Source organism: Sinohyriopsis cumingii, chromosome 2 (assembly GCF_028554795.1).
Source record: "Sinohyriopsis cumingii isolate HCF-2022 chromosome 2, ASM2855479v2, whole genome shotgun sequence".
NCBI classification, from domain to species: Eukaryota; Metazoa; Mollusca; class Bivalvia; order Unionida; family Unionidae; genus Sinohyriopsis; species Sinohyriopsis cumingii.
In genome coordinates, this window is record NC_142962.1 from 166,560,413 (window position 1) to 166,579,207 (window position 18,795).

Consider the following 18,795-nt stretch of genomic DNA (forward strand, 5'->3'; position numbering starts at 1 on the left):
TATAAACCATGTGCTAACCCTAATCTGTATCTCCCATGTGACAGAAAAGCTACACATGTATTAGGAGTCATGGCCAACTCATGGAGAAAGGGATGCAACTCATTCTGAATCTTACCATTTTCCACAGGGGAGATCACTCATTTGAATTCCACCTTTGCAAAGAAACAACAACCTTAAAATAGAATTTTTGTTGCTGGGAGAGCATGATATGTGAACTATTGGCTGTACTTCTGATGTATTTTGATCACATAGGTATTATCATGTAAGTATTATCAAAGAATCCTTGGAAAGATTTGGCATCCTCTATACTTGGAGTTATGATATATGCATTGCTTAGGGATGTTTACACATTACATTTTGCTGTCAGTGATAAAAATGTAATTTGTATTATTCAAGACTTAAAATTTTGTCCATCATTGAAAATGATGTTTTTAGTTTTTACTTTGACAGGATTCATGTGTATCATTTTTCTTGTTCCATAATGAGAATATAAAACAATTTCATCTTTTAATGGTTTGCAGGCACTTGCAGCCATGGAGGAGTTCCGCAACCTTGACAGGGACATTGAAGGATCTGCCAAACGCTGGAAGAAGTTTGTTGAAAGTGAATGTCCAGAGAAAGAAAAATTCCCCCAGGAATGGAAGAATAAGTCATCCCTCCAGAAACTTTGTATGATGAGGGCCCTTAGACCGGACAGAATGACATATGCTGTTAGGTAAATATGTAAAGTAATTCTGGATTATGGAATGATGATATCAGCCTGGAAATCCATCCATCCAGACATCCATCTGGCATAAACATTGCATTGAATTCATTTTCTTAGACATTGTCACTTATAGAGTCACATACATTGCTATTTATATGTCATATAAAGTACTACATTTTTCTGTGAAAATTAGGTCCCTGCAACCTATATATCTTGGTTCTATGATTTGTGTTAACTTTTGCATTTAGTTTTTTTTCTCAGGTAGAGTTGATTGAGGAGTCATATAACTTAATAGTTGTTTGCACCATGAGGAGTACCACAGTCATCTGCAAAAACTAGGTCACTATGGCTTGTATTTGATGGTTGAGTAATGTTTATCATGGAATTAAGCTTAATTTCCCTTAGATAGGGTTTGTGATTATGTCTTCTAGACACTATTGCATGTACTGTTGGTTTTTAGATGTGTCATGTAGAGCACTGCACATTTTAATGAAAATTAGGCCACAATGACCTTTTTTCCAACCTTCGGGTTTATCTTATTTTTTTCAGGCACTGTTGCTTATGGATTCATATTACTTAATGACTGATTTTGTTATGAACAGTATTACACTCATTAGTAACATCTTCATCAAAGCTACATATATTTCATAGTTTGCAATCAGGTCATACTGCCTTAGGGTTTTTCTAGTTTGAAATTATATGTAAGGCCCTGCAATCAGGTCATACTGCCCTAGGGGTTTTCTTGTTTGAAATTATATGTAAGGCTCTGCAGATATTTTAGATTAAGAGGTCTGTGATAAATTTCTGAAAAATATTTCTGAAATATTTCTTTCAGAAATGCAAGCTTAGAAAGCAAATGATCAGGTCATTTATCTGCAGTTTTAAACCTTTAAATAAAAACCTGGATTTCCTGCTGTGTTCTGTTTGTTATTATCATATATGCCTATGATTTATCTATAACCTTTAATTTGATTATTTAATATCATGAAAACTGAAAGAGTAGAAAGGATGGTTTATTTTGTAAAATAAATAACAGCCTTAAAGCATGTCTTGTGTATACTGTTATAGGAACTTTATTGAAGAAAAAATGGGCACAAAGTTTGTTGAGGGTCGTTCAGTGGAATTTGCCAAGTCCTATGAGGAATCTGGCCCAGCAACTCCAATCTTTTTCATCCTGTCACCTGGTGTAGATCCCCTTAAAGATGTGGAGGCCTTGGGGAAAAAGATTGGTTTTAAGGAAGACAACAACAACTTCCATAATGTGTCCCTTGGCCAGGGGCAGGAGGTGGTGGCAGAACAGAAAATGGATCTTGCTGCCAAAGAAGGACACTGGGTTGTCTTACAGGTAAGGATGTGTTTATTTATTGATACAGCCAGTTTTTATCTTTGCATTTAAATGAAAGAAAGAAAAATACAAAAATACAACTTAATAAGTCTTGATTACACCATGACAGACATGTTAATATACACCTGAGTTGACTTTGATAGTAAAGAGTTCATGTTATTTTCAGACAGTATTCCATATTACATCACTTTCAGATGTCATGTTTACAAGGAGAAACATTCTAACAGTGGATGTGTAAATATTACATCTTAAAGACTAGCAGCTCATTTAAGATACTACAGGAAAAACAGATGGATATTAATAAGTGTCACTTTTAAGCCTTCTCTCAGATTCTGTCATATGAATAATTTCAGTTGTTTTTGTTCTTGACAGAATGTTCACTTGGTGGCAAAATGGCTTCCAACCCTTGAGAAGAAACTTGAGCAGTACAGTTCAGACAGCCATGAAGCATACCGTGTGTATATTAGCGCTGAACCTGCACCAACTCCTGAGTCACACATTATTCCTCAGGGAATCCTGGAAGCAGCCATCAAGATTACCAATGAACCTCCTACTGGAATGTATGCCAATCTGCACAAAGCACTGGACAATTTTAACCAGGTGAGTAAAGAATGGTGATGTTGCCCTTGATGTCTGAGGTGGTTAAACCTCTCCCAGAAACAAGCACATCTGGAAGCCTCTATCATGTTTCTTTGCAAGCACATCTGGAAGCCTCTATCATGTTTCATTGCAAGCACATCTGGAAGCCTTTATCATGTTTCAGTGCAAGCACATCTGGAAGCCTCTATCATGTTTCAGTGCAAGTGTCTTTTGAAACCTGAACCTCATTTCAATATAAGTACATTTGGATGTGCTACCATACCTCAATAGAAGCATGTACTTGTGATAAACAACTACCAGTTTTAAGGTAATTCACATCATCATGTGGTAGGATTTTCCCTATTAGTAAAACAGTCTTTCTGGAGGTTGCTAAATGCTGGCTCAGGTGGGTATCGAATCTATGACCCATAGATTAGGAGTCTGACACTCTACCAAATGAGCTCCCTAGGCAAGATGAATTCTAAGTAGCCAGTCAAAGATAAGACAACATAAAAAACATCCATCCATCCATCCATCCATTTGTACAAGTTTGTTATGCATACTCCCCCTAAACTTCTTGGAGGATTTGCCTTGAAACTTTACACACACATTCATCCCAAGATCTTGTTAGTCCTAAATGGATATATAATATGGCTTTACACACACATTCATCCCAAGACTTTGTTGGTCCTAAATGGATATATAATATGGCCACCAAAGCAACCATTTTGAAATTCACTGTAAGTACTCCTCGTGAATGTCTTGTCATGTCAATACAGGATTTCTCACAAAAAATCCTTTTGAAGTCTATTTGGTCCCAGATCTGACATACAGTATGGCCACCATGGCAGCCATCTTAAAAATCTTGTATTTGCTACTCCTCCTAAATATACGGTCATATCAACTTGGGATTTTCACTAAATGACTATATGTGCTGTCTAAATGGTGCCAATCTGACATCCAATATGGTCACCACATCATATCAAAATAGGCTTTTTCACTTTTATGATGTCTAGCAAGTACTAAATAAAAATGGTGCTGATCCGACATTCAGTATGGCAGCCATCTTAAAACTCTTGTTATCACAACTATGCATGAAGAGAAAGTCATATTGACCTGTGGGTTTACTAGAAGACTTTCTATGATGCCGAGTTGGTCCTGAATGAAAATGGAGCCAGTCTGATGTCAAATATTGCCACCATGGCAGCCATCTTGAAAATTGTATTATTGCTACTCCTCTTGAATATAAAGTCATGTATTAAAAATATTGTTATTTCTACTCCTCTCCAAATGGATGACTGTATCAACATGGGGTTTTCACCTATAAACTTTTTATGATATCCAGTTGGTCCTAAATGAAAATGGTGTCAGTCATACATTCAGATGGGCTTCCATTAAAAGACTGTTTTAAATATGTTGTGGTCACTAATCCCCTCAAATGGATGATCATTATAACGGAGCTTCCATCAGGTCTTAAACAGAAATGGTGCCAGTTGTACATATTGCTGCCACAAACACTATCTTAACAATCTCTTTCTCATCACTCCTCCTGAATCATCATATGATATGGGGTTTTCACCCAAAGGCTTCTAGTAGTATCTACTTTGACCTAAATGAAAATGGCACCAAACTGGCATCCAGCATTTGTACCACAGCAACTAATTTTAAAATCTTGTCACTGAAGAATATCAGAGATGGTGTCAACACTAGACAGTTAAAAAGAAAATGTCTTATCATAAATTCCTGAAAATTAATTTAGCCCAGAAGAGCATCATTCCCTTCGAGGGACTCTTGTTTTATATTTCTCTGAACATCTTTTCAGTAATCAGAAAAACCTTTATATAATTTTCAACAACCTGTACAGAGACTACAATAATCTGATGTTGAGTCATTTCATAACACTGTACAGACACTACAATAATCTGATAGCTGTTGAGTCATTTCATAACACTGTACAGAGACTACAGTAATCTGATAGCTGTTGAGTCATTTCATAACACTGTACAGAGATTACAGTAATCTGATAGCTGTTGAGTCATTTCATAACACTGTGCAGAGACTATAAAAATCTAAGAGCTGAAGTGTCATTTTATAAAACTGAACAGAGACTAGAATCCAAGAATTCAGAATGTTGATATATTTTTGTTATAAATTGGAATTGCATAAAAAATTTGAATTTCATGGAAGATCTCTTTGTTCATTTGTCTTATTGTTCTTTTTCATTAAAAATTTGACATGAACTTTCCAAATGTATGCTTCTATGCAGAGTCTTTCCAGCAATTGTTTTCAATGTTTTATTATGTTGTAAATGTGTTCATATGAATAATAACACATAATCGGTAACATTTTACATGCGTAACTGACCAATCAGAACCCTCTGTGCATGAGTCATAGTTGCATTTGTACTACCTGCAGGCCTCTTTGATAAAACTCTGTGTTAAGACCTCACAGTAGTCACTTGTATATATTTCTCATCTTTATGTTTTAACTCAATAACACAACTTAATCTGCATCTTCATTTAGTCTGCTTTGATTGGTTGACATTCAGATACTTTATTACTTTGACTGGTTGACATTCAGATACTTCATTACTTTGGTTGGTTGACATTCAGATACTTCATTACTTTGGTTGACATTCAGATACTTCATTACTTTGATTGGTTGACATTCAGATACTTCATTACTTTGACTGGTTGACATTCAGATACTTCATTTCTTTGATTGATTGACATTCATATACTTTATTTCTTTTCGACTAAAAGGAAACCCTAGAAATGTGTGCTAGAGAGGCTGAGTTTAAGAGCATTCTGTTTTCCCTGTGCTATTTCCATGCCGTTGTGTGCGAGAGGAGAAAGTTTGGAGCCCAGGGTTGGAACAGAGTCTATCCCTATAACACTGGGGACCTGACCATCAGTGTCAATGTCTTATACAACTACTTAGAGGCCAATGCCAAGGTCCCATGGGAAGATCTGAGATATTTGTTTGGGGAAATCATGTATGGAGGCCACATCACAGATGACTGGGACAGAAAGCTCTGCAGGACTTACCTGGAAGTGTACATGCACCCAGATATGGTGAGTTTTTAATCATAAAGAAGTTCGTAAACAACAATAAATCTGTGCCTTCATTCAGTGAACCTGCCTGTGATTTTCTGCAGATCTTTAAAAAAAAATCTTAAATTGGAGCATGCTTTCTGCTTTAAACATCAAATTCATACTTTGGTTGGGGGAACATTTATACAAATTTATACTTTGGATAGGGGAACAGAAACTAAGATTTAATATTTTAAATTTTTTGGTTAGTTGTATCATGAAAAAATTGTATACATATTTTTTTCTCATTCAGTAATTTCATTCATTGTTGACACTTCAAGCTCAAACTGCAAAACTATCTTCCCTGTATAACATGTAGGTTTTTAAGGACTGTCACGCATTTTAGAAGGCTTATCTTCTAAATCAAAACCTGTTTCTCAGTTACTTTCAAAGTAAATAGTTGTGTGAGGAATAAAAGACATGTTGTTGAATTTCAGTTGGATGGAGAATTGTATTTAGCACCTGGCTTCCCCATCCCTCCAAACTCAGACTACAAGGGATACCATAATTACATTGATGAAGTGTTACCACCTGAAAGTCCATATCTGTATGGACTTCATCCCAATGCGGAGATTGAGTTCCTAACCAAAACATCGGACAGTTTGTTCAGAATTGTTTTTGAAATGCAGCCACGGGACAGTGGTGCAGGGGCTGGCGCAGGTGTTAGTAGAGAAGAAAAGGTAATCTTTCCTACCATGAAAATTCATCATGTTCCATTATTTCCTTAATTGGCCACCGCTATGAAATTTTCCAGGCAGACTTAAGGCAGATTTCAGAAGGGTTTTTTAAGCGCTTTCTGCCTAAGCCATAACTGCTTATATTAAGGGAGCTTAGGCAAATTTCAAGTGGAATTCAGGTGGATTCAGGGTGGAAGTTTAGGTGAAATACGGAAATTAGTTGTCCTAATATTCTGATTAAATAAAAAGAATCCAAGACTTCCACCTGAAATGAAAATCCACCTGAAAATTTTGTACAAACTTTTCCAGGCAGATTTTAGATGGGTTTCTTAAGTGTTGTCTTCCTAGCCATAATCTTAAAGAAGCTCAGGCGAATTTCAAGCAGACTTTTGGTGGATTTCTGGCGGAATTTTAGGCAAAGTATGCAAATTAGTTGTCCTAAGATTCCACTTAAACAAAAATATTCATCTAAGATTTCCGCCTGAAATAAAATTCTACCTCAAGAAAATCCCGCCTGAAATTTCTACCCGAAATAAAAATCCACCTAAGGTTTCTGTCTTAAGAAAGGTTGTCTAAAATGTCTACATAAAAATCGTCCAATACAAAATCTGCTTCAGATTTCTATTAAACTTCCTAATGATGCTTTGACATTATTGGCAATCAATGATAAACATTCACAATAATTTTGAATGTGTTTAACAAATTTTATTTTGACAGACATTATCAAACAAGATTTATGTTTGTTTTGTCCTCATGTTCTTTCCTGCATACAAAACTTAATCCATGATGGCATCATTTAAGTCTTTTCATTTCATTGAAAGTTTGGTGAGAAAAAACTTTCATTGAAATTTTGGCGAGATCTCACTAAAATATTTAAGAGATATCACAAAAGTTCTGATGAAAACTTTTGCTGAAATTCTGCTGAAGTTTTGGCGAGATTCTAACATTTCATTGAATGTTTTGTGAGGGCTTAATAAAATTTTGGTGAGATATCACTAAAATTTTGACCATCATATAGTATTTTACTGAAGTTTCAGTAATTTTTCAGTCATTTCAAAAGGTTTCAAATAAATAATGGATATGAATTAAACATGACTTTATTAACTTGGATAATATTTCAGTGTACATGAAACAAAATTATATAGATGTAATTATATGACATCCAAGAGATATGGGAGTTGTACTGCAGACTTGATTTTTGATTAATGTACAAACTATGATGCTGACGTGGTCTCTTGAATTAGTCCTTGTTCCATAAGCAGCCGTAATAAACGTTTATCATGATATGAGTACTCTTATTTTACAATGAATTCTAACACACCTAGAATATTTTGATAATATAAACAATAATACCACTCAGAATACTGAAGGATGATTCTACTTGTGGGCCAAGAAAATTTCACAAAGATATGACTGTCTTTCAGAGACATGGGTGTCTGGCAACAATATGAACAATTATTACCAGTGATCTATATGTTGTCCCTCTTTAAATTCTGTCAGTTAATCATTTTGGAGTTATATAACTTTTAAATCATCCTGGTTCAATTCAATGTCATATTTAGCATGTTAGCTGCTACTGTGAAGCTCTTTATGGCAAAAAAGCAAAATACTGATCCTGGCGTTCATTTTTCATACAGATTGACCAATTACATTCCCGTTGATTTTGCATTCAAGATATTCTCAATGCTGCACATTTTTCAAATGGTTATTCAAACTCAAATCCCACTTGAAAATTAAAATTACCATGTTTGGCAAGCATGCTCATTTCCATCAGTTTCCGGTACATGAAGATTCATTGGGCAAGATCAAACTTTTGACCAATCAGAAAGCTCTTTACAGCAATCATCTGTTAAATAAAATATGGAACAAATACTTATTAGAAAGCTCGTTGCAGAATGGGACTGGATAGAGAATTTCCACAAAAAAACAACAGCTTCAGTGACGATATTAAAAAAGGGTCCATATAGAGGAAAATCAGGTTCAGGTCAGGAAAAATGTGAAATTCTGCTTTAAAATGGAAAACAAGAAAACAGTCTTGTTCGAGGGCAGTTAAACCCAATGAAGTTCAACAAAATTACAACAACAACAACAACAAAATGTGATAAAGAAACATTACAAGTAAAGATGTGGAAAGAAGTTATTGTTCCAAAAAAGAACAATAAAATTACAGCAATCAGAAACAGGAAATATAAATGTTGCTGAAAATCATTCAAATTGTACAATAAACAAAAAAATAAATTTTATTATATCTTGTTGATATTTTCTATTGAAATGTCAGTGATATTATAATCACAAAATATCGTTTTATTTTCAGAAATGTTGGCAAAATAGCAAAATTTTAGTGAAAAAAGCACATTTGAGTGAATGTCACAAAATTTTCACTGCGATTTCACTGAAATTTCAGTCATATTTTTACTAGAGTGATTTTTGTTGAGCATATTTTTTTTTCCAGAGTAAACATCAGATCAAATCCAAAATTTGGTGCATGGCATGCGCAAAGTCCAAAGATTCACTTGTGCTTGTAGTTCTTTTTGATAAAGTTCAAATTTCTGCCTGACATTTCTGCTAAAATCAGTCTAAGTCCAAACTCTACAGGAAGAAAATGAACTAGACAATCAGAAATTTTCCATCTAACAGTTATCCTTTAGGAGGAATATGAGAAATAGTATGCTTAACTATTAGACAGTTTCAGTCTGTCACCTTAGCTGTCTTCCCAGTCCACCTAAAGTCTGTCTGAAATTTTGAGCTTTTAGGTGAATCACACCCTGAATCCACTAAAATCCAGGCAGAATCTGCCTAAATATTTTGTATGGGCAGAGAAAGGCTTTGGATAGAATTTTCAGGTTTGGCATGAATTTTTAGGTATTTTCCTAATTTCAGAGCTTTTGCCTTTCATGCTAATTTTTCATGACATGGATTTGATCAAAGTATTTTGATTAAGGAGTTTAGACTAGAACTTGAGCTCATTCCATCTCCTCACATAAAATGGATATATTAAGTTCTATCAGGCTTGATTTCATTACTCCTTTACCCAAAAATGATAAAATCATGTAACAATTTATAATGCATTAATTGCATCAATAGAAAAATTAAATACAATATTGCCTAAAATTGGAAACTTTTAGTAGAATAATTAAATACCAATATTGCCTAAAATTGGAAATTTTTAGTAAAATAATTAAATACCAGTATTGCCTAAAAGCAGAAATTGACTGCAGAATAAAGCTATCATTCATTATTTTGTTAAAGATGAACAATCTGATGTCACATTTAAAGAAACTATTCATGTATTCCTAGATCAAATCAATCCTGGATGAAATAGTGGAAAAACTTCCAGATGAGTTCAACATGCTGGAATTGATGGCCAAGGTGCCACCAGAAGAGAGAACGCCATATGTGGTTGTTGCCTTCCAGGAGTGTGAACGCATGAACATGTTGACTAATGAAATCAGAAGATCACTCAAGGAATTAAATCTAGGCTTGAAGGTAATAAATTTGATCGGACATGCGAAATTCATAAAAAGTGAAATAACACAATATAGTTTATTACATCTGTGTTTGTTTTTCCTTGATAAAATATATTGCATTGATTTTCTTTCTTTCTTTTTGGCTTCAGGCATAATTACAAAATTGTCATAGTACCCTATCTTCTTTGTACCCTCCTGACAGAACTCAATGTATGAGGGACCATTGCAAAAGCAGTGTCCATCTGTAGACAAGGTGATTTGTGCAACATTATTTAAGTTTACTGAAGTCTTTTTTTCTCAAAACTTGTGTGCCTTTCCCATGGGTAGAAGCAAAAGCCTGTTGTTTTGTGACTGGCAGGTACAAGTTCCCATGGGTAGAAACAGAAGCCTGCTGATTTTGGGACTCATAGGTTAAAATTCCTATTGGTAGAAAAAAAAGCCTTTTGATTTGGGACTGGCAGGTTACAGTTCCCATGGGTAAAAACAGAAGCTTGTTAATTTTGGACTGGCAGGTTAAAATTCCCATGGGTAGAAGCAAAAGCCTGTTGATTTGGGACTGGCAGGATAAAATTCCAATGGGTAGAAGCAAAAGCCTATTGATTTTGGGAGTGTAATGTTATTTGCTATTGAAGAATAACTCCAGAAGGTGATCTATACTATTTATTAAATACAAGACATCTTTACAGGAGGAGACAATGCTGATTTGAAAGTATTTTTCCCATGGAACATAAACCCTAGTGAATGTATAACATAAACCAGCTGTTAGTGTGTATCAGTTCTAATCCAGTGTGGAATATCTGATTACTTTTACTGTCAAGTGATGTTTCAAAGCTAATTAGATTAAGGCTTACTCTACATCTCCCCTCCTGAGAAAGTTAACATTAAAATGAAATGTGATCTGATTACTGCATTTCTAAACAAGCTATTCACAGCTTGATTTTTACAAGTTCAGTCTCTCAGGTAGTTTTGACAATCTTCCTGAACTTGTGAAAGATTAATTTTTCCTGATTAGCACTGCTTTGCTTTCATCGAAGTTAGATAAAGTATCCGGGTTTGAAAGATATACTCCGAGAGGCTCCGTTAGTGTGATTGCAGGGAATTATATTTCTCCTATTACACTGTATCTCTCTCTAGTCAGTTACTACCATGTATGAATGAGGTGTAGATGCCTCAGATTTAACAATGCCTGAAGAAAAATAATCTTTAATCCCAACTTTATTCCCTACCTGAAGTTTTTTCATATTTTGGGCACAATGTTGACAATCATAATTTCTCTATTAAATTTGTTTTTGATAGTTGTCTGATTTCTTCAAGTTTTTTTTCTAAATCTGGCCATTTTGGCTGTAAGTTTTCTGGTGCCTTTGGCAAAGTAGTTTGTCATTTTCTTCCCATCAGTAAATTGGCAGGGCTGCATTCATTTGGTAATGGTGTTGTGTGATATGTCAAAAGAGCTATATAAGGATTGTGGAACAGCTCTTTTGGTGAGACAATTACTCTGTGGATATTTTTGGTTACATGTAATATGCTATAATTTTTTGCAAATTATTTGAGTGATGCAGATGTCTATTGCAGACCATTATCAGTAACCAGTTCTTCTATTATAACATGTCATGCAAAGATTGAGTTGATGGACAATTCCTTTTGAACCTGTGCCTCACAATTTTGCTATTATTGTGAAAAATAATCAGTAATCAATATCACCAAGAGATACGTTTGATCATTCGGTTGAAACAAGTCTGAAATGACTCATCGCCAAGGTCAACATGGAAATTCATTAGGTATCATTGGTTCAGCTCTTGAGTTATCAATGCAATTTTGGCAGATTTTTACCAAGTGTTCTAGCTGAGTACTAAGACCGTTCCACCAAAACTGACATTTTGGCACATTCTCAGGATTGAACTTTATCCAGTAAAGGGATAGGGACCTTCATAGGGTAGATATGGCATAAGGGATAGGGACCTTTCATAGGGTAGATATGGCATAAGGGATAGGGACCTTTCATAGGGTAGATATGGCATAAGGGATAGGGACCTTTCATAGGGTAGATATGGCATAAGGGATAGGGACCTTTCATAGGATAGATATGGCATGAGGGATAGGGACCTTTCATAGGGTAGAGATGGCATAAGGGATAGGGACCTTTCATAGGGTAAATATAGCATAAGGTTTGGCATTTTTATTCAGAGTTATCTTATAGAACCATTTTGTTTTCCCTAAGCCTTTAATCAAATTTGGAAATTTCTTGCAATGATCCACAATATTTTAGACCTGTTGACAACTTTGCTTGCATTTTGCAGGTTTAAATCTGAGGCATTTACAGAGACTATATTGTTATAGAAGAATGTCAGGGTGAATGTTTTAAACCTAAATACTTTGTCTGACTTGGATGAAAGCAAATCAGTGCCAGTAAGGCAAAATATATATCTCACATGTTCAGGTTCATGTTTCCATAGGTAGAAACAGAAGCCTGTTGATTTTGGGACTGATAGGTTCAAATTCCTACTGGTAGAGCAAAAGCCTGTTGGATTTGGGACTGATAGGTTCAAATTCTGACTGGTAGAAGCAAAAGCCTGTTGGTTTTGGGACTGACACGTTAAAATTCTCATAGGTAGAAACAGAAGCTTGTTGATTTGGGACTGGCACATTAAAATTCCCATGAGTAGAAGCAAAAGCCTGTTGATTTTGGGACTGATAGGTTCAAGTTCCTACTGGTAGAAGCAAAAGCCTGTTGGTTTTGGGACTAGTAGAAACAGAAGCCTGTTGGTATTGAGATTAGCAGGTTCAAGTTCAAGATCACTGGAGCTTAAAATCTGATTTTCTTTCCAGCATGAATAGTAGTTTCCAAATTTTTATCAGACTTCAAAAAAGGGGACTACACTTGGACAGAGGCAACTCCTTATTGATTTTGAGGCCAAGAAATAAAAGTCAAAATCATGAGTGCCTACATTGCTTTTTTAGGGGTTTTTGCTTTGTAACTCAACTTTCTTGAAACCAATTTTCACCAGACTTCATAGGTAAGTCTACAGTGGGGCAAACACACCTGGTCCCATCACACATTGCAGCTCCCTAGTGAATCTTTGATCAAGAGATCAAAGGTCAAGGTCATTGAACAAGAAATTGCAAAATTGTATCAAGATTACGTTTATAATAGCTGTGGTTAGTCAGACGAAATAATAATTCTTCCAATGTTTTGGGGCTTTTTTCAGGGTGAACTGACTATTACGGCAGACATGGAGGACCTTGGTAATTCCCTGTTCTTAGATGTTGTACCAGCATCATGGGAAAAGAAAGCCTACCCATCCTTATATGGTCTGACAGCCTGGTATGCAGATCTTATTCAACGTATTAAAGAGCTTGAGACATGGACCTCTGACTTCCAACTCCCTGCTGCAGTGTGGTTGGCTGGTTTCTTCAATCCTCAGTCCTTCCTCACTGCTATCATGCAGCAAATGGCCAGAAAGAATGAGTGGCCACTGGACCGTATGTGCCTACAGTGTGATGTGACCAAGAAGAGTCGTGAGGACATGGCAGGCCCACCACGTGAAGGTGCATATGTCCATGGCCTGTTCATGGAGGGAGCACGCTGGGACATGCAGTCTGGCATGATCACGGAGGCCAGGCTAAAGGAGCTTGCACCAGCAGTCCCAGTAATCTTTATCAAGGCCATCCCGGTAGACCGACAGGATGTACGGAACATTTATGAATGCCCTGTGTACAAGACCAAGCAGCGTGGCCCAACCTTTGTCTGGACCTTTAACCTCAAGACCAAAGAGAAGCCATCCAAGTGGATCCTTGGAGGTGTGGCTCTTCTCCTTCAGGTTTGATCCTTCACAGAACTTCAAATATCTCACGATACAAGCATTGACATTGTTGTTTTACCTCTTTTTCAGATTAGTGAATAGAACTGTTATGTTTGACACTATTGAACTGCTGAATTGCTGAACTCAAAAATATTACTTTATGTAAGAGTTACACTTTGTACAGATAATCATATCCAAATAACATACAATATTACTGTCAGTATGTATTTATGTTAATAATCTTATCCAAATAAAATGCACTGTTACCAATCCTTATTTATATTATAATTTTGTCCAGATAACTTACAGTAACACCTATTGTTGTGTATGTTTTTTTCATCAAGAGTATTAACAGAATATTGTTGAAGTGTTGTTTGGAATAATGTAGCATCTCAAAGACCTAAGATATTAAAATTTTAAGTATTATTTTGTAATTTATTGAATTTATTGTTAATAAGTTAGTTCCATTGTATTGTTTTTGCTTTTTACGATTATGTTTGTAAAGGATTAAGGGAGCAGAGATTAGTAATAAGATCTGTATCAAATGAATTTGTATTTATTTATTAAATTTAGTTTTAATAAAATGGATTTTTAATATATCTTGTATTTGTATGAAAAAATGTTGAAGGTTTTTATAACAATTATGTAAAATGATACAGCAATAGTTGTGTAATTAAAAGTCTTTTATGTAATTTGTTGTATGAGATTCGTAGTTACCATATATACTCGCATATAAGCCCATTTGTGTATAAGCCCACCCCCAAACTGAACAGGTATAAATGCTAAAAAGTGCATGACCCACGTATAAGCCAACCTACAACTCCAAGACATCTCAAGATGTACGAGGTAAGTTCTAAATGCATCTATTTAGGCAAACTTATATATAAAATATTACACTTATCTCAAGTGCATGATAATGACCTTATTTAAAGAGGGTAACACAATTAGCTAAAAACTAATCTACCTTGAGGCCCTCAAAGTGTGATTACTAAAAAGAAATGGTATAAACTTGTTTGAAAAGTAATTTATTTAATTTTCTGTTTTCCCATTGTTTCTGCCTTATTTAAATTTGTGTATAATTTGATCAGATGATGACAAGAATTTAGCAATCGTGAGTTACTGTAACACTACCTCTCGTTTTGACTCGATTATTGTTTGTTTATGCATTATTGCATTGGACACTTTATATCAGTGTACTGATAATTGCATTTTTACTTTGCTTTGAAATTGTAAATACCTAACTGATTAAAACATAATCCCAGTATGACAACACAACAAACAAACAATATGGTTCAATTCAATGCTCACAATTAGGCTACTGAACATATTTACATGGTGGTGCCACCACATGTACATTGTAGGTTTGATTATGCGCTGAATTAAGTACATCCCTTGGAATCGAATCATGGGCACCATTGCGCTAAACTTTAATGATATCTCCAAAATATAATAATAAAGTTTCAGAAATAATGCTTAAAAAATTATGCTAATACCGTAAAAGCTGAGCTGTAGTTTGCTTTGATGTAAGCGACTTTACACTATGCAAGTCAATTTTCAAGCTGGAAGAATAAAAAATTCCAGATTTTCGGGGTTGCTCCATGCCTACCTCCTGTTTTCATAATATCATCCAGTTTTTTGCAGAGAACTCCCAAGTTACATCATGTCTTAGATTTTCATTTCTTCTAAACAAGAAAAGTCCTACATGTTTTTTTGTATCACCTGTGAATTATTGTTGTGATGAAATAATTATTTTACTATAAAGAATTTGCTTCTTCACTAAATAGAATGTTAAGTTTAAACATTATTGAAGTAAATTAATGATTTTTTTTACCTCTACAATAATAATTAAAAAAAACCCACAAAAATAAAATCGTCCACAAGTAATTTCAGTCCCAAGAATGATCACTATGAATGCTGTAACTCCATATGCTATAGCGCGATTCCCATGAAAGAAACTTACACAAGTGAACACCTGGCATTTTTTTTTACTGTATATACCAATGTTAATTACCACCGTTAAATTAAAAGGAATGAAAATGCATACCATGCAGAACATGTATCCTCAAAAAACTAATTCAGAATACATGTTTTTTAGTAAACAATACTAAATGCTTTACAAGTTGACAATAAGGGAATAAGGTTGGGTATACAAAAAGGGCAAAATAGTCTCCACATGTACAGTACCATGATGCTGGCTATTTTGGTACCTTTAGTTCAACAAAATTGTGAATCCTTTATTTGCCAATCAATTGTTGGTGCTTGCATAACACACAATAGTGTAGAACGTGGTTTCCTTGAATTACGACGGAGGGCCAATCGTTTTCACAAAATAGTTGCCTGGATAAGGATTAACTTTTAATTAGTCGCACTGAATTTCCTGCTTGTTTATTTAAGACTAATCTTGAGCTATTGTGCAGTTTGACCACAGCTGACCAGAATATGAAAATAGAGCAGGTCCTGGTGGAAAATAGAGCACGTCACAGGAAGAACAGCGAGTCTTTTTGCGAATTTCATGCATGTTGGGCCAGGAAGAACGATCAATATTTTGTGAAAACAAGGCTTTAAAAATGCCATGAAAAACCTCCTGATTTTAGGTTCCCAATTTCTATTTTCTTTACTCAGTTTCCCTACTTGGCTTTTAAAAATTTCATAGGTATGCCTTACACCCCGTTTTACAAAACTATGGTAATCGTGCTAATATTATGGAATAAAAGGCAATTACACATCAATGTACTGGTATAGTTACCGGTCAAAACTCCCTCTTATCGCAAGCCACTTCCAGGGTTTTAATGATTAACTGGCCTGCACTGCTGTCGCAAAACGAAAGACAAATTCACGGACTATCAACATAGGAGATGCCGAGACATCAAGCTTTCCATTGTGTGGAAAGTTATGATGTTTGTTCAGCTAAAACACGAAACTAAAATTGATTGATGCTGATCTTAGTTGATCTATATGAGAATATTAGTCTTCATTATTACCATTCTTCGTGTACATGTAAATTATAATGGTTATGTGCCTTTTACAATTAACGTACATACCTTTTTAAAAATATTACCTCAATTTGTAGGATTGCTTATATCATTGAAAATGAGTCATTCGTCAGCGCGTGAGTCAACGTAAATGAAACAGCTATTAAGGACTAGCTGAAATGTTATCTGGAAGAATGCAATTTGGTCAAAACAATGAATAAAGCAAAATCTGCAACTAATAAATATGGGAATAAGTAAGGATTTAAGTGACACTATGCGTGCTTTGCGCTGTGTAAGTACTGTACATTATAATTCAGCATGGTCTCCCTGGTAAACTCAACTGGCCTGCGAATTATGAAGTCTGTATTTACCTTTATTTAACTTCATGTTGGAGAAATCAGAAAAAATGCACATGCAGAATAATAACAAAATCGATCATAGTACTTTATAACAGTTTAAGAATTGTCAGGTCAACGAAAGTTACTCTTTTTACATGCCTATGTCTTAAGATACAGAATAAATTGTTGTTTCTTGTCCCAAGATTTACAGCCATTACAGTAGTCAACAAAAAAACATAAAAACTGTAAAGTTTATACATTGGCCCACGGATAAGCCAACCCCCCTTCTCTTCCAGGCCTTTATTTTTTTCCTAATTATTTGGCTTATACACGAGTATATACAGTATGTATTATTTGATGGTGTTTTCCTTTCATAAATATGAACAATTACACCATTCTTTTAAATGGCTGCAGTAAATTGTGTTTATGAGTAGAATTTTGTTCAAACATTTTTATTTATATTTTTCAACAGTTATTAATTAAACAATCTTTTCATTTTGGATCCAAACATGAAATTTAAGTTGACATGAATCTTTCAAATAACGAAGTTGGTTATTGATTTGATTTTATAAATGCCATTTAATAAATTTAAATGTATTTAATAAAGAAATTTTATGTGTACACCTGTGTTCTTTTTTATTTGATTTGAGAGCACTTTACATATACTCATCGTGTATTTTCAGACTTTGTAACAAGAGGCTAGTGATATTCAAACCAATAATAGTGTAACAGTACATAGAAACTCGTTTGGAAATTAATAAAGTTTATTAATCTGAACAGAGCAGTATGTAATGTTAATGTAATGAGTGATATAAATAGTAATAATAATAGTAACAATATTATTATTTTTGTTATTATTATTATTAATATTATTATTAACTTTATTTACAGAAGCTCATTTGATCTACTGACCAATCTTCCATGATGCCTTCTACAATTTTATATATATATATATATATATATATATATATATATATATACATACATATATATATATATATATGCACAATTTTTACATCATGGGTTTGTTAGACAATTGATCTATTGCTACAATAAAACATGCACAAGTCTTTAAGGATGAGTTACAGAATTCATAAAAAGAATTATAGCGAATATGTGTAAAACATTATAGGTGAGTACATGATATAACAATGTTGTAAAAAGTAGAAGTACTGAATTAAAAAAAAATCATGTGTGTGTGTGTGTGATTTGGATTTTTAACTTAGCTTTAACAATTTTTCAGTCATATTGCTACAATATCTGCAGTGTGGCAGTTTATAGTGATGTCTAGCACTGGGGCATCTTGCCGCAGACATATAGCATGATGTCCCACCCAGTCATATTATCCTGACACCAGGCCGACCAGTCCTAACACTAACCTCTTAATGCTGAGTGCCAAGCGAGGCAGCTGTTAGTACCATTTTTGTAAGTCTTTGGTATGACTTGGCCGGGGATCAAACCCACGACCTCCCGCATCCGAGGCAGACGCTCTAACCACTAGGCAAACAAAATCATACAAATTGTTGTTTCTGTAGATTTTGAAAGCTTGGCATGTGTCAGCTGACTTTATATAAGGTGGTATGGAATTCCATAGTTTGGCTCTAGAAAAAGCTAAACCCTTGTTATAAAATTCTGAATTTGGTTTAGGTAAATATAACTTGTTGTATGAGACGGATCTTAGTTCATACATATGTATGTTTTCAACAAATTTAATGTTAAAGGTAATCAGGAGACATTCATGTAAGGATTTATGACTAGTAAATCTTTTTGAAACTGAGTTCTCTACTGAAATGGAAGGTACCTGAGGGTTTTAAAAATA

The 18,795-nt window shown here is 34.6% G+C and overlaps 1 protein-coding gene across 1 annotated transcript in view; it reads left to right on the forward strand.

Annotated features, from left to right (window-relative positions):
• Positions 1–17,597, forward strand: part of LOC149806256 (dynein beta chain, ciliary-like) — a 185,028-nt gene extending 167,431 nt beyond the window's left edge. The window contains exons 44-50 of the mRNA XM_089951202.1: positions 522–715; positions 1,775–2,051; positions 2,424–2,651; positions 5,393–5,704; positions 6,160–6,402; positions 9,697–9,885; positions 13,073–17,597. Of these exons, the coding sequence (XP_089807328.1) occupies positions 522–715; positions 1,775–2,051; positions 2,424–2,651; positions 5,393–5,704; positions 6,160–6,402; positions 9,697–9,885; positions 13,073–13,690 (2,061 nt within the window). The 3' untranslated portion in view covers positions 13,691–17,597. The remainder of the gene's footprint in view (positions 1–521; positions 716–1,774; positions 2,052–2,423; positions 2,652–5,392; positions 5,705–6,159; positions 6,403–9,696; positions 9,886–13,072) is intronic.
• The last annotated feature ends 1,198 nt before the right edge of the window (positions 17,598–18,795 follow it).